This window comes from Alligator sinensis, unplaced genomic scaffold (assembly GCF_000455745.1).
Source record: "Alligator sinensis unplaced genomic scaffold, ASM45574v1 scaffold971_1, whole genome shotgun sequence".
Taxonomy (NCBI): Eukaryota; Metazoa; Chordata; order Crocodylia; family Alligatoridae; genus Alligator; species Alligator sinensis.
This window is the reverse complement of record NW_005842559.1, coordinates 563,911-581,345: the sequence shown is the minus strand read 5'-3', so window position 1 is coordinate 581,345 and position 17,435 is coordinate 563,911. Positions and strand designations below refer to the sequence as shown.

The window sequence follows — 17,435 nt, the reverse complement described above, 5'->3', positions numbered from 1 at the left end:
CTGCTCTCTTCTGATTCCTGAAGCATGGTGCCCCAGACAGGTCTCCAGGGGCAGCTTTAGCCACGCTAATGACTTAAATTTCAGTGTTGCAAGAAGCACCTGGACACGTACGGCTGCCATGGTGCCAGGCATCTTAAACTCTCAGAATTTGGACGCAGCAGGGATAGAGCCCACATCCTTCCACTGCCAAAACACAGGGCCCTGACCCTTGAGTTGTTTGGAAACTCTCTTAGCAAAGCGGCACAGCTGAGCAGTTCTAGTCTCAGCTAATGGAAGACAATGCTGTACACCTAGACTACTCATTGTCTTTAGGCTCCTTTGTTCAGGTCATTTCTGAATGAACATTTGAGTTTCAAGTCAATTTTCCCCAGAGCCAAGATTTTTTGGCCCATCACATTTACTTCCCCTTGGGGAACAAATCTCTTATTCACAAACACAGTGACAAACTTGCCTTGCACCCTTCATCAAGGCAGATCATTTGAGCAATACTTATGTTTTTAAGAGACACCAAAAATAGAGTGTGACAATGAAAACAGCATTCAACAGCAGCATGGGTGTTCTCAGGTGGAAAAGGCACCGCACAGTCCTGTGGGCCTGACAGCCAGCGCCATCTGCACCTTGCCGGTGTTTAAACAGTTCCATGTTTAAGAGCGAAATATATAGATGCAACTCACTGCTCTGCACCAGATTTGCTACAAGACTGTCCAACTGACCCTTTAGCTTAGGATTCCCCATGACATCCTGTGAGCATCAAGTTAGTTTTGCCTGGCCTGAGTCTCAGACAGCTAATCTTCTCTACATCTCAATCGCCATCAGTCAAGTCAATTACTCCCTCCAGCTAATGGGCTCAGACAGGAAAGCCGGCTCTGCATTTCCATTGGCAACACTCGGAAGACATTAGCCCATGTGACAGAATTGGGAACTGCCCCTTGGTATGGTGTCTATCTGGCATCTGCTATACTGGGGCTCTGACCTAGGACTAGGCTCCCTATAAGCAGCCACGGTAAAAATAACCATGACAAACCTCACGTGAGCCCCTGTGAACCAGATAGGCCACTGCACAACAGCAGCTCCTAAGCAGAAAGCAAGCAAGCTGTTTATTAGCAACCCATGCCTGCCCCTCTTGCTTTCATAGCTGGGACAATGCTACATTCCAGTTCGTGGTCCCACAGGCAGCCAAGGGAACAGAGAACCACAGAAATGCCTGCCCTTCGTCCTCTATCACTGGGAGGACAAGTCACAATCACTGTCAAGGTCCCTGCAAGGGGCCCCGGCCTCCAGCCAAACTCACTGGCTTCAGTAATGCTGAGATCTGGGCATGATGGGGCCACCACAACTTGTCAGGCAGGAGATGGAGCACTAGGCCGACAGAACAGCTGCCTCGAGAGAGTTCATAGACATTAGGGCTGGAAGGGACCTCAGAAGCTCACTGAGTCCAGCCCCCTGCCCCAGGTGTAAAGCACCAGCCCCTGCCCCACCTGAACCGAGGTGTAAAGCAAAGGGAAGCACAGCTCCACTGAAAGGAGGGGGAATGAACATGCCTTGAGAAACTCCAGGATCTCACTTCCATCTCATTCTTTTCCTGCCCATGTCCAGCTTGTGTAAAAGACTCTAACAGCATGGCTCTCTGCCTGGTGCCTGTAACGCTCCCAGCTACTTCTCAGTAATATTCCAAATATTTTGTTAAAATACAACCATGCCTCTAAGCAACTGACCTGACTATACCATATTTGCAGGCCCAGACCTGGCTATAATTCAGATGCACACAGAAGCAGAGCCGTCTCGGCCCCTGCAAAGGTAGCTGCCTGGGACTGTCCTATTACTCCTGAAAGGAGCAGGAAAACCGGTGTTCTTATATAAGGAAAGGGCAGAAGCAGGAACATGTCCATGCTCAACCAATCACACTGCGGTACTGGAGTATGAAAGCCAATTCAGCATTACAATTCAGCCATTTGTCCCTCAAGAAAATCCTGACCGAGGCCATAGAAGGGTTACATTTATTTCAGGAAAAGGAACTGCAAAGCCAATCTGTTCAAAAGGGGCTCAGGGCAAGGAGAGACATCGGGGAAGCTGGCTCCTCAGTCAGCCTCCATATGACAGGTCGAGATCATGAGTCAAAGTCAGCCCTTGGGGTCAGCTGAGGCAACACTACTGGACTTCAACCAGCTCATGGTTGCTCATGCCAAGAGGGTGAGCAAAGCCTCACGTCTCATAGAAGCAGGGTCCTCTGCTCTAGGTTTCTTCCTCATTTTCGTCACCCTGCACTGTTTATTCAACCTGCTCTTGGTGTTCACTAGTCTTGACAGAAGCAAACCAGAAAAACCATGACCCACTGGATCACAGGACAGCAGTGACTCACAACTACGCTGGAATGTCCTTCAAGCTCCCTACTGGGACACCATGCACACGACCTTCTAAACCAGGCCTCTCGGTCTCTGGCACAACAGAAGGCTGCGTGGGGTACACATGTGCAGCTCCCAGCACATGGCTCTCCGCACCATGTGGACCATGGGCCCTCCTGTGCAGTGTGGCAAGGAAGTTGACCGCTGGGCTCCACAAGCTACTTGTTAACCGTTTGTGGGCTGCACACATCTCAAGGACCACTAGCTGGACAACGCTGTTCTAAGTAAAGCTTCTCTCTACACGTACCCTCTGTATCCAAAAGTAGTCAGTCAGAGTCACTGCAATACAGTCCTGGGAAGAGAGGCAGATGCATCTAATTTATCACCTGTCCCTCACCCATCCAGACCTCCACGGGGCACTGTCAGCGCACCATCTGCCTACACGCATGAAGGCACCGTGCCCAGATCACGGACCTCACTGCACCTGCTCTCAAGGAGAGCAGGTGCAAAACACTATGCTATTCTGCAGAACAGAATAGCACTGTAAACCTAAATCAATACACCAAACAGGGCACACAAGTGTCACAGGGCAACTGTGTAAAAGCTCAGCCTGTAAGTGGAGAACAAGCAAGTGGTGGGGTGCGTGGTGAAGCTCCGTCAAAGATCTCCTGAGCTCTAGGAAATCCAGGGGCTTGTGAAGGGTGGGTGTTTTTTTTAAAATCAAAATGAACAAGCAACTATTTGACTAATCCTCTAAAAAGAGCAATAGATTCCCGCTCGCACCTTCTGTTCAGCAAACTTTTGGCTAAAGAATATGGAGCATGAATTGCAGAAGCAACCTCCGTCAAAGTCTATGAAGCTTCAATAAATGTCTGATGACTATGTTCCACAAGATTAAGCAGAAAGGGAAAAATTAAATGGGACCATTCCAGGAAATTTGTCACATGCTCTTTGCTCAGTCAATGTGGAGTTTGTCAAGCAACAGAGGAGCTCAAACTCTAGTGCATGGGCTGGGATAGCTATGAGGACCTCACCAGTCTTGTATTATTTAGTAGTGTTAGAGTCTGCTGTGATTAAAACAAGTGTCAGCTGTATTGCAGTGCATGGTTTGCTTCTATACAATGTTAAGCTGATTGTATATGTGTGTGTGTATATATATATATATACACACACACACACACACACACACACACACAATGTACACATGCACACACACGCATGTTTATATATACATACACATATATACACACACACATTATATATGTGTGTGTCTGTATACATCCATGAGATCATGTCATATCTAGCTTTAAATAATACTAGACCATATATGTGCATAAACTCCTCTGCTTTCCACATGGGGAAGACAGGCCTGATAGTGTCCCAGGAGGTCCCTGTTGGGCTTCTGAGTACAGCCTCCTGCATCCACAACCATTTAGCAAAAGATTCCCCCAAATCACTAGTTTGGACCCCGACAACACACGAAACCAGAAATGTCCACAGCACCCTATCACACTCCATGGTTAGAAGCAGACAAGATAAGGGCACTGCCAATGCCCCACTGTTGAGGACAGCTGGCTGCAAGAATTGGCCAGCACACAGAGAGCAATGGTGCTGTTCAGAGATTCATAGATGCTAAGGTTGGAAGGGACCTCAATGGATCATCGAGCCCAAGCCCCTGCCCATGACAAGGAAAGAGTGACCCCAGCCAGGTGCTTGTCCAGTCTCTTCTTGAAGATCCCCAAGGTAGGGGAGAGCACCACTTCCCTTGGAAGCCCGTTCCAGATTCTGGCAACCCTAACTGTGAAGAAGTTATTTCTGATGTCCAACCTAAACCTACTCTCTGTCAGCCTGTGGCCGTTGTTCCTGGTTATTCTAAGGGGTGTCCTGGTAAACAGAGCATCTCCTATTCCCTGCTGCCCCCTCCCTGGTGAATTTGTATACTGCCACAAGATCCCCGCCTCAGCCTTCTCTTGTGGAGGCTGAAAAGGTCCAGGTCCCTCAGCCTTTCTTCATAGGGCCTTCCTTGCAGGCCTCTAACCATACGAGTGGCCCCTCCAGAATTGGACGCAGTACTCCAGCTGCGGCCTGACCAGTGCAATGGGGAAGTATCACCCCTCTGGACCTGTTCGTGATGCACCTACTAATGCATGACAAAGTGCAGTTAGCTCTGCAAATGACTTCGTTACATTGACAACTCATATTCATCTTGGAGCCAACAATGACTTGGAGATATCTTTCGGCTACTGTGTTGCTGAAAAGGTCATCCCCCAGCCTATAGATGTGCTGGCGATTCCCTCTCCCCTAGGTGCAGCACCTTGCACTTGTCCTTGTTGAACCGCATCCTTCATAGATTTCATAGACATTAGGGCTGGAAGGGACCTCGGAAGATCATCGAGTCCAGCCCCCCGCCCAAAGGGCAGGAAGTCAGCTGGGGTCATAGGATCCCAGCAAGATAAGCATCCAGTTTCATCTTGAAGGTGTTCAATGAAGGCGCTTGAACCACCTCCGGTGGCAGGCTGTTCCAGCCCTTGGGGGCTCGGACAGGAAAGAAGTTCTTCCTTATGTCCAGCCTGAAACGATCTTGAAGTAGTTTGTGACCATTTGACCTCGTCATCCCTTGGGGCGCTCTGGTGAACAAACGGGCCCCCAGATGCTGGTGGTCACCCCTGATAAACTTGTAGGTGGCCACCAGATCACCCCTGAGCCTGCGCTTTTTCAGGCTAAAGAGCCCCAGGGCACTCAGCCTGTCATCGTAGGGTCTGCTTCCCTGACCTCTGATCATGCGCGTGGCTCTTCTCTGGACTCTCTCAAGCTTCTCCACATCCTTTTTGAATTGTGGAGCCCAAAACTGGACACATTACTCCAGCTGCGGCCTCACTAAGGCCAAGTACGAGTGGAGAATGATGTCCCAGGACTTGCTTGAGAAGCATCTATGGATGCAAGCCAGCGTTTTGGTCGCTTTATTAGCCGCAGCATTGCACTGCAGGCTCATGTTCATCTTGTGGTCAATGATGACCCCCAACTCTCTTTCTTCCATAGTGCTAGCCAGCACAGCCCTGCCGAGCCTATAAGGATGCTGCGGGTTTTTCTTCCCAAGGTGGAGCACCTTGCATTTATCGGCTTTGAACACCATCAGATTCTCGTCCGCCCCCTTGCTGAGCCTGTCCAGGTCAGCCTGGATCCCCCGCCTGTCTTCTGGTGTGGATGCTTTGCCCCAAAGTTTGGTGTCATCGGCGAACTTGGCCAGGCCGCTTCTGACTCCCGTGTCCACATCATTAATGAAGATGTTGAACAGTATGGGTCCAAGGACAGAGCCTTGGGGGACCCCACTGGTCACAGGACACCACGATGAGTGACTTCCATCAATTACTACCCTCTGGGTCCGACCCCGGAGCCAATTTTCCAGCCAGTGGATCGTGGAGGACCCAAGGCGACAATTGGCCAGTTTCTCCAAGAGGCGATCATGGGACACCAGAGCGAAGGCTTTTTTGAAGTCAAGATATATGACATCAATCTCTTCTCCCTTGTCCAGGTGATAGGTCACCTGGTCGTAGAAGGAAATGAGATTGGTCAAGCAAGACCTACCCGCAACAAACCCGTGCTGGCTATCCCTTAAGATGTTGACGTCGGCCAGTCCATTAAGGATGGCCTCTTTAATAAACTTTTCTAAGATCTTCCCCGGGATAGGAGTCAGGCTAATGGGCCTATAGTTAGCCGGATCCACTTTCCTCCCTTTCTTGAAGATAGGCACCACATTGGCCTTCTTCCAGTCTTCGGGCACTACACCAGAGCGCCAAGAGTTTTCAAAGATCCACGCTAGAGGCTGGGCTATGATGCTCGGCAGCTCCTTGAGTACCCTCGGGTGAAGATTGTCAGGGCCGCCTGACTTGAAGGTATCCAGCTTCTCCAGATGTTTCTTCACGAAGTCAGCATCTTTGCCTCTCGTTGGCCCATAGACTTCTTGAGTCAGGTAGAGGTCATCCACGCACGAGAGGAAGCTTTGCGACCACTCAGATTTTGCTGAGCGATCCTCCCACAAGATGTCTGGGAATTTCAAGTCACCCATGACAACCATGGTCCTGGAGCATGCGGCCTCAGCCAGTTCCCGGGCAAACTCCTGGTCAAGCTCAGGACTTTGGGTGGGAGGTCTGTAGTAGACTCCCACCATTGTGTCCCCTGTGCCGTGTTCCCCACGGATTTTAACCCAGAGGGTCTCCAGCCGTCCACCCTGGTCGCCAATATCGGCTTGCAGGGACGTGTAGCTTTCCTTAACATAGAGAGCTACGCCCCCGCCCCTTTTCTCTACACGATCCCTCCTGTACAGGGTATAGCCATCTATACATATCCTATTGTTCTCTGCCCACTTCTCTAAACTGTCCAGGTCTGCCTGGATTCGGTTTCTTCCCATCAGTGTGTTTACTTCACCCCACGGTTTTATGTCATCTGCAAATTTGGACAGAGTGCTTTCCAAGTGTTGGGCCAGCGAGGAGAGCCCCACTGCCTTGTTGTAACACTACCTCAGGACATAGTTACACCAGTACCATCTGCACTGCAGCAGCTGTGCTAGTTATCATTCACTCTTCTCCAAGATGTCTGAGCTTGTTAAACACCTGGAGCACATGTCGCTCCTACTGATTATACCATGATGGCTCCAGGCTCAGCCTCCAGGAACCCTGAGAGACAAGGTGTCACAAGGCTCCTTCTGCCACATGCCCTGGGAATGTCTCCAGCTATGACAATTTTGACAAGCTGTGAACAGCAAGGTAATGATCTCATTAAGCTGTAACATTCACTCCAAGTTTCCTCCATCTGGGACTGGGATGCTCTGTTGTTGGCCTGACTGGCTGGAACACCTCTGTCTGGGACCTCACCTGAACACAACCTCTTGACAAAAGTCCCATTTAAGGGGTTTTACCCTTTTTGTGCACAGAGGGTATCAGTGATCCTGCAGAGAGCTCATGTCTCACATAAACACAAACTCCTAGAGTTTCCTACCACACCCTACTACAGAGGCCTGAACCCTGACAGAGATACAGGCAATTAATTAGCAACAGCTTTGCCCCTTCCCCTACCACCTCCCTTCCCTTATTCCCTCTCTCCTCCTCCGTGACCCACAGAAAGGGTGAACTGCAGGGCTGAGAGCATTGTTTGCTCACAGTGACCTTACAAACAGAGTTCCTGCTCTCAGCTTCACAGGTTATCAGGCTGCCTAGCGCAAGCTGGTTTATTTGGTGTGCTGTATTGCAATATGGTTTCAGCTGGTATTCCTCCTGTACTGTGCGGCATCTCAGCCTTGGCCATGTACATTTTCTCTCTGCTGACACTTCAGACCCAATAAGCAAGTTTTTGAAAGCAAAGTTTCCTGACTGGAACTGAGATAAGTACATTCAGCAATTCGGTCATTCAGTTTACCAGGGAAAGGTGCGGACAAGCATCTTCATATTTAACCCTATTGTGCTGCGAGGTGGAAGAGAGAGACAAGGCTATGGTGAATCAACAGGGCTGCCTCAGAAAGAGCAGCTCTGAGTTCATATGTGCACTGTGCTGCAGGCACCATCAGACACATTTTCTGATCAGAAGTGGAAGCCAAGGGGTGTCTGGACTGGCTGGACTCTTAACGAAGTAGGATATTATCCTCTCAGAGCAAAGTGTGAGATATATTTTCTTCTGCATGCCTGTTCTTACTGCCTTTTGAGCCAAGATCCCTTATGGCTGGTTTAGTGCCATTTTATCATCACTTGACTTTGTTAACCAAAAGGAAAAATGGCACTTAAATTGGTACTGACTGACAGGAAACACAAAAAGTTAATACCCAAACTGTTCTGGGTAGATCTGCAGAGGACCTAGGAGGACTGGACTCAGACACTGCTACTTGTATGACTTAGGCACATTGGGAGATGCTGTCTAGTAATCAAATCCCAGAAGTTTTTGGTCCATCAGACACGGATGCATTTGCTCAGCATTAAGGCAGAGATCCTCAATGACCACATTGGCAGTGAGGTAGTAACCTCCGATCTGCATGTCGCAGGCCACTGTGGGCAGTGGAAAGTTCAAATATAGCAATCATTCCTCCCCTGCTTTCCCCAAACTAACTCACCACTTCTCTGTGGCATTTCTTCACTTCCTCATCCTTCAGACCTTCATTCAGATGCAGACTGCAAGAGAGAGAATCTAGTCAGGTGAAAAGCCCACCAGCCCTACAAAGCACATACAAGAGAGGTACCCCCAGCACAGGGCAGCTGAGCTCTGAGCTGCTGTGGTTACACTGCTGCTGGTACCCAAGTTAGCTCAGATCTAACTACACAAGCTGCAGTCATACACTTGATGGCAGTGTAGATGTACCTTTCCCCCTGCTGTTTATTAGTGGCTATTTAAAAGGCATTACAGTAGGAAATGAGCATGAACCACCTACACCCATGAACCACCCGGCATTTGCCACTGTCAGAGACAGGATTTCAGAGCAGATGGACCATTAGGTCTGATGGAACACAGACTTCTTTAGGTTCATCTTGCTTTGGAGTCTGCCGACAATGAGAAGTCCGGATGCTGCTGGGAACCAGGGCCGGAGCTAAAGGAAACCCTCACTTACTTTGTCCGTCTAGTATCCCATCCTAGTGATTGGGATTCTCTCATGGAATTCCTCCAGGGACTTCCTACCTGCTGAGCTTCATTTCTGACTCAAGGGGCAGAGGGGGTTTTCACTGGAAACAGGCACACAAAAGAGGACAAACATGACAGGGAACCTCAGGCCCAGCCTGGATCAGCAGAGTCTCTCAGCCTTTTGCCGATCTCCAGCATATCAGACACTAGACTCCTGCAAAGAGCAGGATTAGAAAGCCCTGCTCAAATTCAGAAGGCTGCCAGAAAGCCGTCTGCAGCAATTGATACACCCAGCCCAGCTGGTCCCAAGGGTTCATAACAAGGCTGCTGTTCTGAGCTTGTTAATGCTGCTCTAACGTGGCAGGGACACCGCAGAGCAGTGCATGCCCAGGGTCTGTGGGAGCAGAAAACAGAGAACATAGCCAGAGAGAAGTTATGTGGTCAGCAGTGCAGTGGCCGCACTGGCTGAAGCACACTGCACTGAGTATGCAAGAGGTCCCACGCATCTGGTGGGAAGCTGTCCAACACCAGCCCTTAATGTGAAACTCCCTGTGCACAGTCAGCTGACCACAGCTGAAATGATTCCAGATTTCCATCTGTGACCAGATCTAATTGAGCCAACTGATCTGAGAGCTGACCTGCCATCCAGGGAATCCAGGCTCTTCTCCTTATGAGATGCCTCCAGCTTCTCCCGATTGTGCATGGGCTGGGAGCTCTTCAGGGAAGCTGCTTTTTCATGCATTGGCTTTGTGCTGCAGACACAGGATGAAAAGGAAGTTTGTCAGGACTCTCGGGGTGGAGGAAGGGAGCTGCTGGGAGGCAGGACTCATCTGGGAGAGGCCTTAAATACCACTGCATTCAAATCCCATTTGCAATGGGAGATTTTCAGAGAGTTTTGAACCAGATCCATTGGCAGCGACTGTATTTTGCTCTGCCAAAGCCAAACCATGGACTTGTTCTAAGCTTGCAGCCAGCTGGTGTGCTGCAAAGTCTCTCTCCTTGCTGTCTTGTGGTAAAAACTAGTAGCAGGAAACTACTAGCATGAATGGGATGCAGTCATTACAGGGGACTGCATCATAGGCTGCTCTGCGATTGCTCAAATGGGCACAACTGCTTGCTGAGGGATGGGCTTTTTGATGCCAAAAGGTACCGAGAGCTCAGGACAACATAGATTATATTAGAAACCTTGCTTTGGATGGGAGCAGGGTGGAGACCACGTGTCTGGCTGGGAACAGGGGGAAGTGGCATCCAACAGGAAATAACAGAGAGCAGCCCCTGAAGCTCCAGAGACAGCTGGGGTCTTTTTTGCCTGCGGGAGCTGCATGTGGCTCCTTTGTTTCTGTTCAAGGCTGATTCCAGCTGCTGATTCCCTGTTCACAGCAGAGGGAAGGCTGCGCTTCCCCCGCCCTCCACGCTGCCTATTTGGTTTCATTTTTGGTATTTTATTGAAGTGAAAGGCTGAACATGCACATCCATTTGGGAACCATGGGACACTCTGGTTGTCCTGATTTAGGGCTGAAGCAACCGTGACTCTCAGCAATGGCCTTATCTTTGCTTATAGAGGAGAAATGAGTTTGCCACCCAGCTCTGACCAACCTATTAGCCATCCTCACTACTAGCAATACCAATGCCCCTCTATTGCTTTAGGCTGCATGCAAAAGCTAAGCAAGATGCTATTTCCTGATCATGGAAACATTATTTCCAAAGATCCTTTCTCCTTCCCCTGCCCACCCTGCCACGGCCAGCAGCCCCTCCATCATGCTAGTTATTTGCTTTAACCCTGGCTTATCAGACAGGCTTATCAGAAACCTATGTGCAGCTGTAGCTGTTACAAAACCAAAAGTAAACAAGCTCCTGCTGCCATGCTCAGAAGGTTATCACCTGAGAGGCCAGAGAGGTGACACTCCTCTTTGAACAGCCTGCAATTAGATACTGCCTTAGAGCTGGGTCCCCAGCTGCAGGAGGAAAATCAATGCCATGGAGGATTATGAAAAATCTGGGCAAACAGGGATGACAAAAAGGGACTGCAGAGGTGATGATAAGGAAAGAGGTGCTGAATTGGAGCTATGGAGAACAGGACAGCTAGGAACATCAGGCAGGAAAAGAGAATAGTCCAGGCATGGTTCTTCACTGGGAATTGGGAGGCAATTTAGCTTCACTGTGGCTCAACTGTTAAGTGCCCTCAGGAAGACAAACTGGCCTTTACTGCCAAACCCTATTGTGATCATTCAGCCTGAGCAGGATTAATCCTGGACTAACCCACGCGACATACAATGCAACACAAAGGCGGCTCAACTTGTACTCATTTGTGCTGACAGGGTCACAGCATCTCGCCAGGTAACTCGGGTCTCCACACCTGTGATCCCACACAGTAGCTTCTTTAGGAGTGGAGGAGCACCTCGCCCTTGGGCTGGGGAGAGCAAGTGGATCTCTGGGGTTGCAAGAGCCATGAAGTTCCCACCTATTCCAAGGACCTGCAAGAGTCCAAAAACAGCAGGGATACTAACCAGGGTCTGTGCTAGGCCAGTGCCATGGTAACAGGGACACAGCGTGCTGTCACCCACCCAAAAAATTGGCCTGCCACGCTCTGCTCCCAAGGGATGATGAGAGGGAACCCTTGGAAGAGGCAGCACACTTCTGCCCAAAGGGGTCTGGCAGCCTCCCCAGCCAAACAAGGCAGAACAAAGGGTCCGATTTGCACAGGCAGAAGGTGGATGAAAAAGGTTCTGTCCACGCTTTGCCATGTGTGAGCAGCCTGTGCCCCATGGCACTTGCAAGCTTTATCCAACAGGCACTAGCAGACACAGGGGAAGGGGCAGGGAAAAGGAATCGCAGCTGGCTGTGGATATGCAAGAGCTTAGAAGGAGCATCATCCAATGCAAGTCAGAGGGCATACACTGCTCTTTCAACCAGGTAGCTCACTGCTTGCCAAAGGCCTGCACCAGCATAGGATGCTGGGCACGCTAACTACCCAGAGATTACTCAGCTTCTTGGGTGTGCTGGGCACCAGGCAGCAGCAGCTGCACTACTAGCAGGGTCTGAGCTAGTTATGGGATGGGGAGAAAAATCTTGTTAGAAGAGTGTTCACTACAATTAGGTTAGTCAATCTGAGGCATCATCCTAATTAAAAAGAAAAGAAATCAGTTCCTGCTGATGGGCCTGTTAAAAGCGAGTTTTTGGTATAATGAGGTTGGCCTGCATTTCAGCACACATCACACTTGGCCAGAAAACTCAGCAGGCTGGAACCTCCTCACTGCCCACCCTCCCACAGAACGAAAAGAGTTCAGTATTAACAAACCTGACCGACCAGAGCAAGGGAAGGGACAACTGGGCAGGCAGAAACTGGGAAATAGCAGTTGGCTTCACATCCTGCTTAGGGATTTTCAACACTGATATTTTATTTCCAAAAAGGGCACACAAGCATGCATTGGTTTATGTACCCACTTAGCATGCAATTATCACAGCAGCACTCTCAGGCCCTGGCAATGAGGTTGCGAGGGGGTTAATGAAATGCAAAGTGAGCAGGACTGTGCACACAATCACAAAACTCCCACAAGACCTCACATTGCTGCACGCGCCGTTTGAAAGAGAGCTTGCTTGTCACTTGAACAGGCTGCAGGAGATGAATTCCAGAGCTGGTCTCCGCTACAGCTAAAAATGTGTGGCGACAAAGTCGAATGGTCTTGCGGGTTATGCAATGGGTGGGCCCCCTGACCTGCAGCATTGTTAACTTGGGATTTTATGCCAAGTTCAGTATTCAGCTGAGAGCTGCAGTCGAGTACTGTGATTATCCGATAACCCCATTTCTAACTGCAGCTGACAACAGTTTAACAATACAACCCTCTGGGTTCAGCCTCCAGAAGGCAATGGGGCAGAACCCCAACTGCATCATTTAAAAAAAAACAAAAAACTTGTGGGCTTTCCCCCTTTATTTAAAAGCATCTTCATGATGGGGAGGGGGCACGGAGGTGGGGCTTGACTTGCAATTCTGGACCTAGGTTTTGGTTTTCAACTCTGCCACAGATCGCCTGTGCAACCTTGGGCAAGTTCCACAGTATTCTGGTACCTCAGTTTCCCCTCTATAACATGAGGACAATGCAACTTCACCTCCCAGGTGCCCTTCTTGTCACTCAGTGTAATAGCCATGCGAGGCTAAATTCATTAGCACCATGAAACAGCCTATCAAAACCAGAAATCTGCATTTTAAAAAGGCAGCTGCCTGCATAATCGTGGTTTGTGGGTATGTACACAAGGCCTGCCTATCATGGCAAAGGGAAGCAACAAAAGAATACCAACAGCCCCCCTGCGCATCTCCGCACATGCAGACAGAGGAGTCACTGCTCCAGACTCAGCATGGGGACAGTATGGAGTCAGTGTGATGAGGAAACCCAGAGAGGGAGCCTTTTTGCCCTGGCAATCACCACTGTGTACCAGGCACGGAGGTGACACAAAGGCATCCTGGGCAGTTAGCAGGCAGGCTCTCTGAAAAGCAGCCAATTGAGATTACTTGGTGCTGTTCACTCAAGAGACAAGGACAGGAAGAAAAAAAAAGTCACAGACAGCAGCAATGTTTAAAAGAATGCAAACACTTTTTGGCACAAATGAAGCAAGGGAGTGTCAGCAGTGCTTCTGGATGCTTCCTACTCAACAGCTGCCCACGTCACAACTGGCAGGAATTGGCTGCTTGGAGATAGAGAAAGAAACCAGCAGACTGAATACCTCATTTGCCCCTCAACAGGGTCCTGGTAAGTTGGGGCAAAGGGGGATGGCTGGAGGAACACGAGGCAACTGGCTCTAGGAACGCCAAACTGGAAGGAACCTCCTGGGTTTTCAAGTCCAGCCCCTGGGGTTGCAGACAACCCAGTCATATTCAACCCCCATCAGAAAACAGGACACTGTTTGCCCACCCCACTCCTCTTATTGGAGCCAAAGCAGCAATGGCTAGACACCTTCTACCGTCCAGCTTCACTTCCGACAGGCCACCACCTGCCCTGGAGATGAGTGTGAAGTCCCTTTCTTCAATACTAACATCACACGGTTTAACTGTGCAAGACAGTTCCTGGCAAGGGGAAATGGCTGAGTTCAGACTCAATGGCTCTAACAGGCTCAAAATAAACTACATCCTGCCAACTCAGGAGGGGTGGGGGGGAAGTTTCCAGGGAGCTGCTTGAAAGAACCCAGCCCTCAAGCATGTGCGTCACAAGGGCCAAGTTCAAAAGGAAAAGCAATCAGAACTCTTTGTCACTATCCCGGGCCCGACACTAGCAACAATGCGGGGCATGTCTTCACTGCAGTACTAGCCCAGGCTCTTGCTTGGGTGTTTTGCTAACCCTTCTCCCATCCAAAGTGGTGCTTCCAACTCAAGCGAACTGGGTCAGCTGAGGGCATGAGGCTAAGGCCTTAGTTCTGTTTTCATTCAGGCTAGAAACTCATCCACTTTTCAGTGCCTAAGCCCGTGTCCTCTCTGAAGTGCTGGAGTCCCTTCAGTGCATTCCTCTCACACGTCTGAGAGGGACAAGTTTTCCCCAACTCAGTGGAAAGGACTCATCACTCAGCTCAGTGCTGCACAAAGAGACCTGTGCTCAGAAGCCGTAGCGAGGCATGTGGAGGAGCACAGCGTGAAGGAGGACATACTGCCAGAGAAGGCTTTGCAGTGTGCCCGACTGCACTGTAGTGATGCACTTAGAAGAGGACATTTGGATTTGCCAGCAACTCTAACCATCTGCATGGCATATTCCCCTTTACTAGGTGGCGGGAAAAGGAAAAAAAAAAAGAAATCAGAGATGACTTTGACACAAGTTGGAATACACACACTCATATTCAATATATAAAAGATACTTAAAAAAATCATCCCTACCACAAATCAGATAGCTCCTATTTCAGAACCAGCCACATGAAGCACTGGGTAATGAGCACGTAGGATATTCTTCCTATGGAAGTGCCTTCACATACAGGACACCTCTGTTTCTTTCCATTTTTGCTTCGTAGGTATTCCAATGATAACAGATCCTATGGCTCTCTTCAATTTCCCTGGCACCACTGCTTCCACAAATGCATATACTTGTGAACAGCCCATTGGAAAGAAAGCTACACACTACCTGAATATAAAGGGTTAGTTGGAAGGTTAATTAAATGTTGGAGATGAACTCTTATGTATGTAACCTAATTTAAAACTAGTTGAAGAGGTGTAAGAGAATCATCGAAAATGAGAGTGGGAAGGGGCCTCAGGAGGTCACATCTAGTCCAACCCCCAGCTCAAAGCAGGACCAGTGCCAACTATATCAATCCCAGCCAAAGCTTTGTCTAGCTAAGTCTGAAAAACCTCCAAGGATGGAGCATCCACAACCTCCCTGGGTAGCCTGTTCCGGTGTTTTACTTCTAGCAAGAAAGTTTTTCCCCCAATATCCAACTTAAACTTCCCTTGCTGTAATTGAGACCATTGCTCCTTGTTCTGTTCCACTGCTCCCTGAGAAGCTGACATAAAAAGTGCACAGTGGCTCAAGCTCAGCAGACAAGAAACAGAAAGAAGAGAACTGGTTTAAAATCTTGCTGGGCTGCATTTGGAGATCTCTGATATGTCCTGCAAAACTGCTACAGATCTCCTGCTGTCTGCCAAACCTCAGTTTTCTGCCACAAAAGCTATGGAATCAAACCTCCAGCTGACAGGGGATGAGGACCTCCAGGAAGCCAATCTGAACAGTAAAATAAACTACTTGGTAATTGCAGACATGAAAAAAAGCAAATGTTCAGAGGAGAGGCTGCTGACGCTGCTTTAATGAGGGATTTGAATCCTGCACACCATTCCTGCAGCAAGCATTTGCTAAACAAATGCATCCTGCCCTGCAAACACACGAGACAGCAAGTATGGCTAGTTGGGACAGAGACCGTACGTAACAGGCCCACTGAGCTGGCACACAAAACTCATGGTAGCTGCATGCAGCATGGTCCAAGAGGAGGCATGTGGGGAAGCAGAAGCTCAGCACCAGGAGGGCATCCCAGATTTCAAAGCTGAGTTTTAAAGCTTCAGGGTTACATTTAATTTCTGAGCTTGCAGCCAATGTCAACAGAAGAGCTGAGATTTCAAAACATGCTCAGCTAAATTTGGCTCCAAAGAAAAGGATGGTTTGAGATCCAAGCCCTTTCAGTAGGCTTGAAATGCAGTACGGAGTAAGGAAGATAAACCAAAATGATTCAAAAGGGACAGGAGCGTGTGGGAAGAGCTTGCCATCTCCTCTCAATGCGTGCGAGATTCCCCCAGGATGGGGAGCCCTTCATTGGCCAAAAGGGAAAACATTTGCATCACTGACACACAAGTGACTCTCCACTGCTCCGTGGAGAATCTGGAGCAGTAGAACAGGTGGGCATAGACCTACCATCCCAGATCCTAATCGAATGGCTGTCACTATGAGAGCGGAGCTCAAAACACTGACTGACACCTGCAGATTGCAGAGCTAGAGGAACAGGCCTTCCACATGCACTTCAATCCCAAGAGCCGTCCGAGTGCTACCGAAACATCCCACAGGCAGTGTAACAGATACCGTGAGTAAGCACAAGCACAAGCGGTACCACGAGTAAGCACAAGAGGTTCCTGAAAGCACAAGAGGTTCCTGAATGGGGACAGTGCCGTGTATGCTGCTAAATCAAGAGCTACAAAACTGGTCCCATCCAGCCCTGCCCTGTCTCTTCTCCCTCATCTGATCCTTTTAAATCTTGCAGCAGTTGTGCTGGTTAATCTTGGAGAGTGCATTTAGCAGGGTTGCTTCCAAGGGTTACTTCCTATAGGGAACTGGGAGCTACTTCCTGGGGCACAGATGTACAGGCTCGTAGGAAAGTAGATCTGGAAGGGACCTCATGAGGTCATGTAATCCAGCCCCCTCCCTGCTCACAGGGATGCCATTTCACCTCGTGTGAATAGACGGCTCCCTGGATCAGCTCGAAGAGAATCAGTGCCCCACTCCTACTTAAGAAAGGAGACACAATGGTGGTGAGGAGGGCCCATCTTTGAGCCTTGCTACTGCATGACACTTCAGCACCACTGTCACTTCTAGCCCCTCTCCACTCTAATAGCAGGAGCAGACAAGGGTCTGGCAAGTCCCTTGCTTGGGGGAGGAGAACGAGAGAACAAGCAGAATTGCCACATGCCTGAAATGCCTCTGACCAGGCACTACCACCACTACCCTGCAGATCTAGTACTAAGTGTCTCGGACATGAGGCTTCACACCACCTACCTTCGCCTTGCCTTTTAATCCCTAGGAACAGGATCATTCTTGCTGCTTCTGCTTCTTTGTTCCAGCCTGAAGCCATAATCCTCTGTTTGCAGTGTCATTACCATTCAGAGGACGTGGGGAACCAGGTCTTTGTGCAGCCTGGTTATTTCGTATCACGTGTTATGGATCAGCTGATGCACTGTTTGTAGACTGCTGCCTAGGGAATCCAGCACTTTCAAACAGGCACCTCTGAACGTGATGCATCCGACAGGTCAGATCTCAGGGA

At 49.4% G+C, this 17,435-nt stretch overlaps 1 protein-coding gene across 1 annotated transcript in view; it reads right to left on the bottom strand.

Moving 5' to 3' along the window:
• The window catches only part of GRAMD2A (GRAM domain containing 2A), a 34,383-nt gene extending 24,455 nt beyond the window's left edge, over positions 1-9,928 (bottom strand). The window contains 3 exon segments of the mRNA XM_025214007.1: positions 8,440-8,497; positions 9,581-9,703; positions 9,705-9,928. Coding sequence (XP_025069792.1) covers positions 8,440-8,497; positions 9,581-9,703; positions 9,705-9,772 — 249 coding nt within the window. The 5' untranslated portion in view covers positions 9,773-9,928.
• Positions 9,929-17,435: the final 7,507 nt, after the last annotated feature.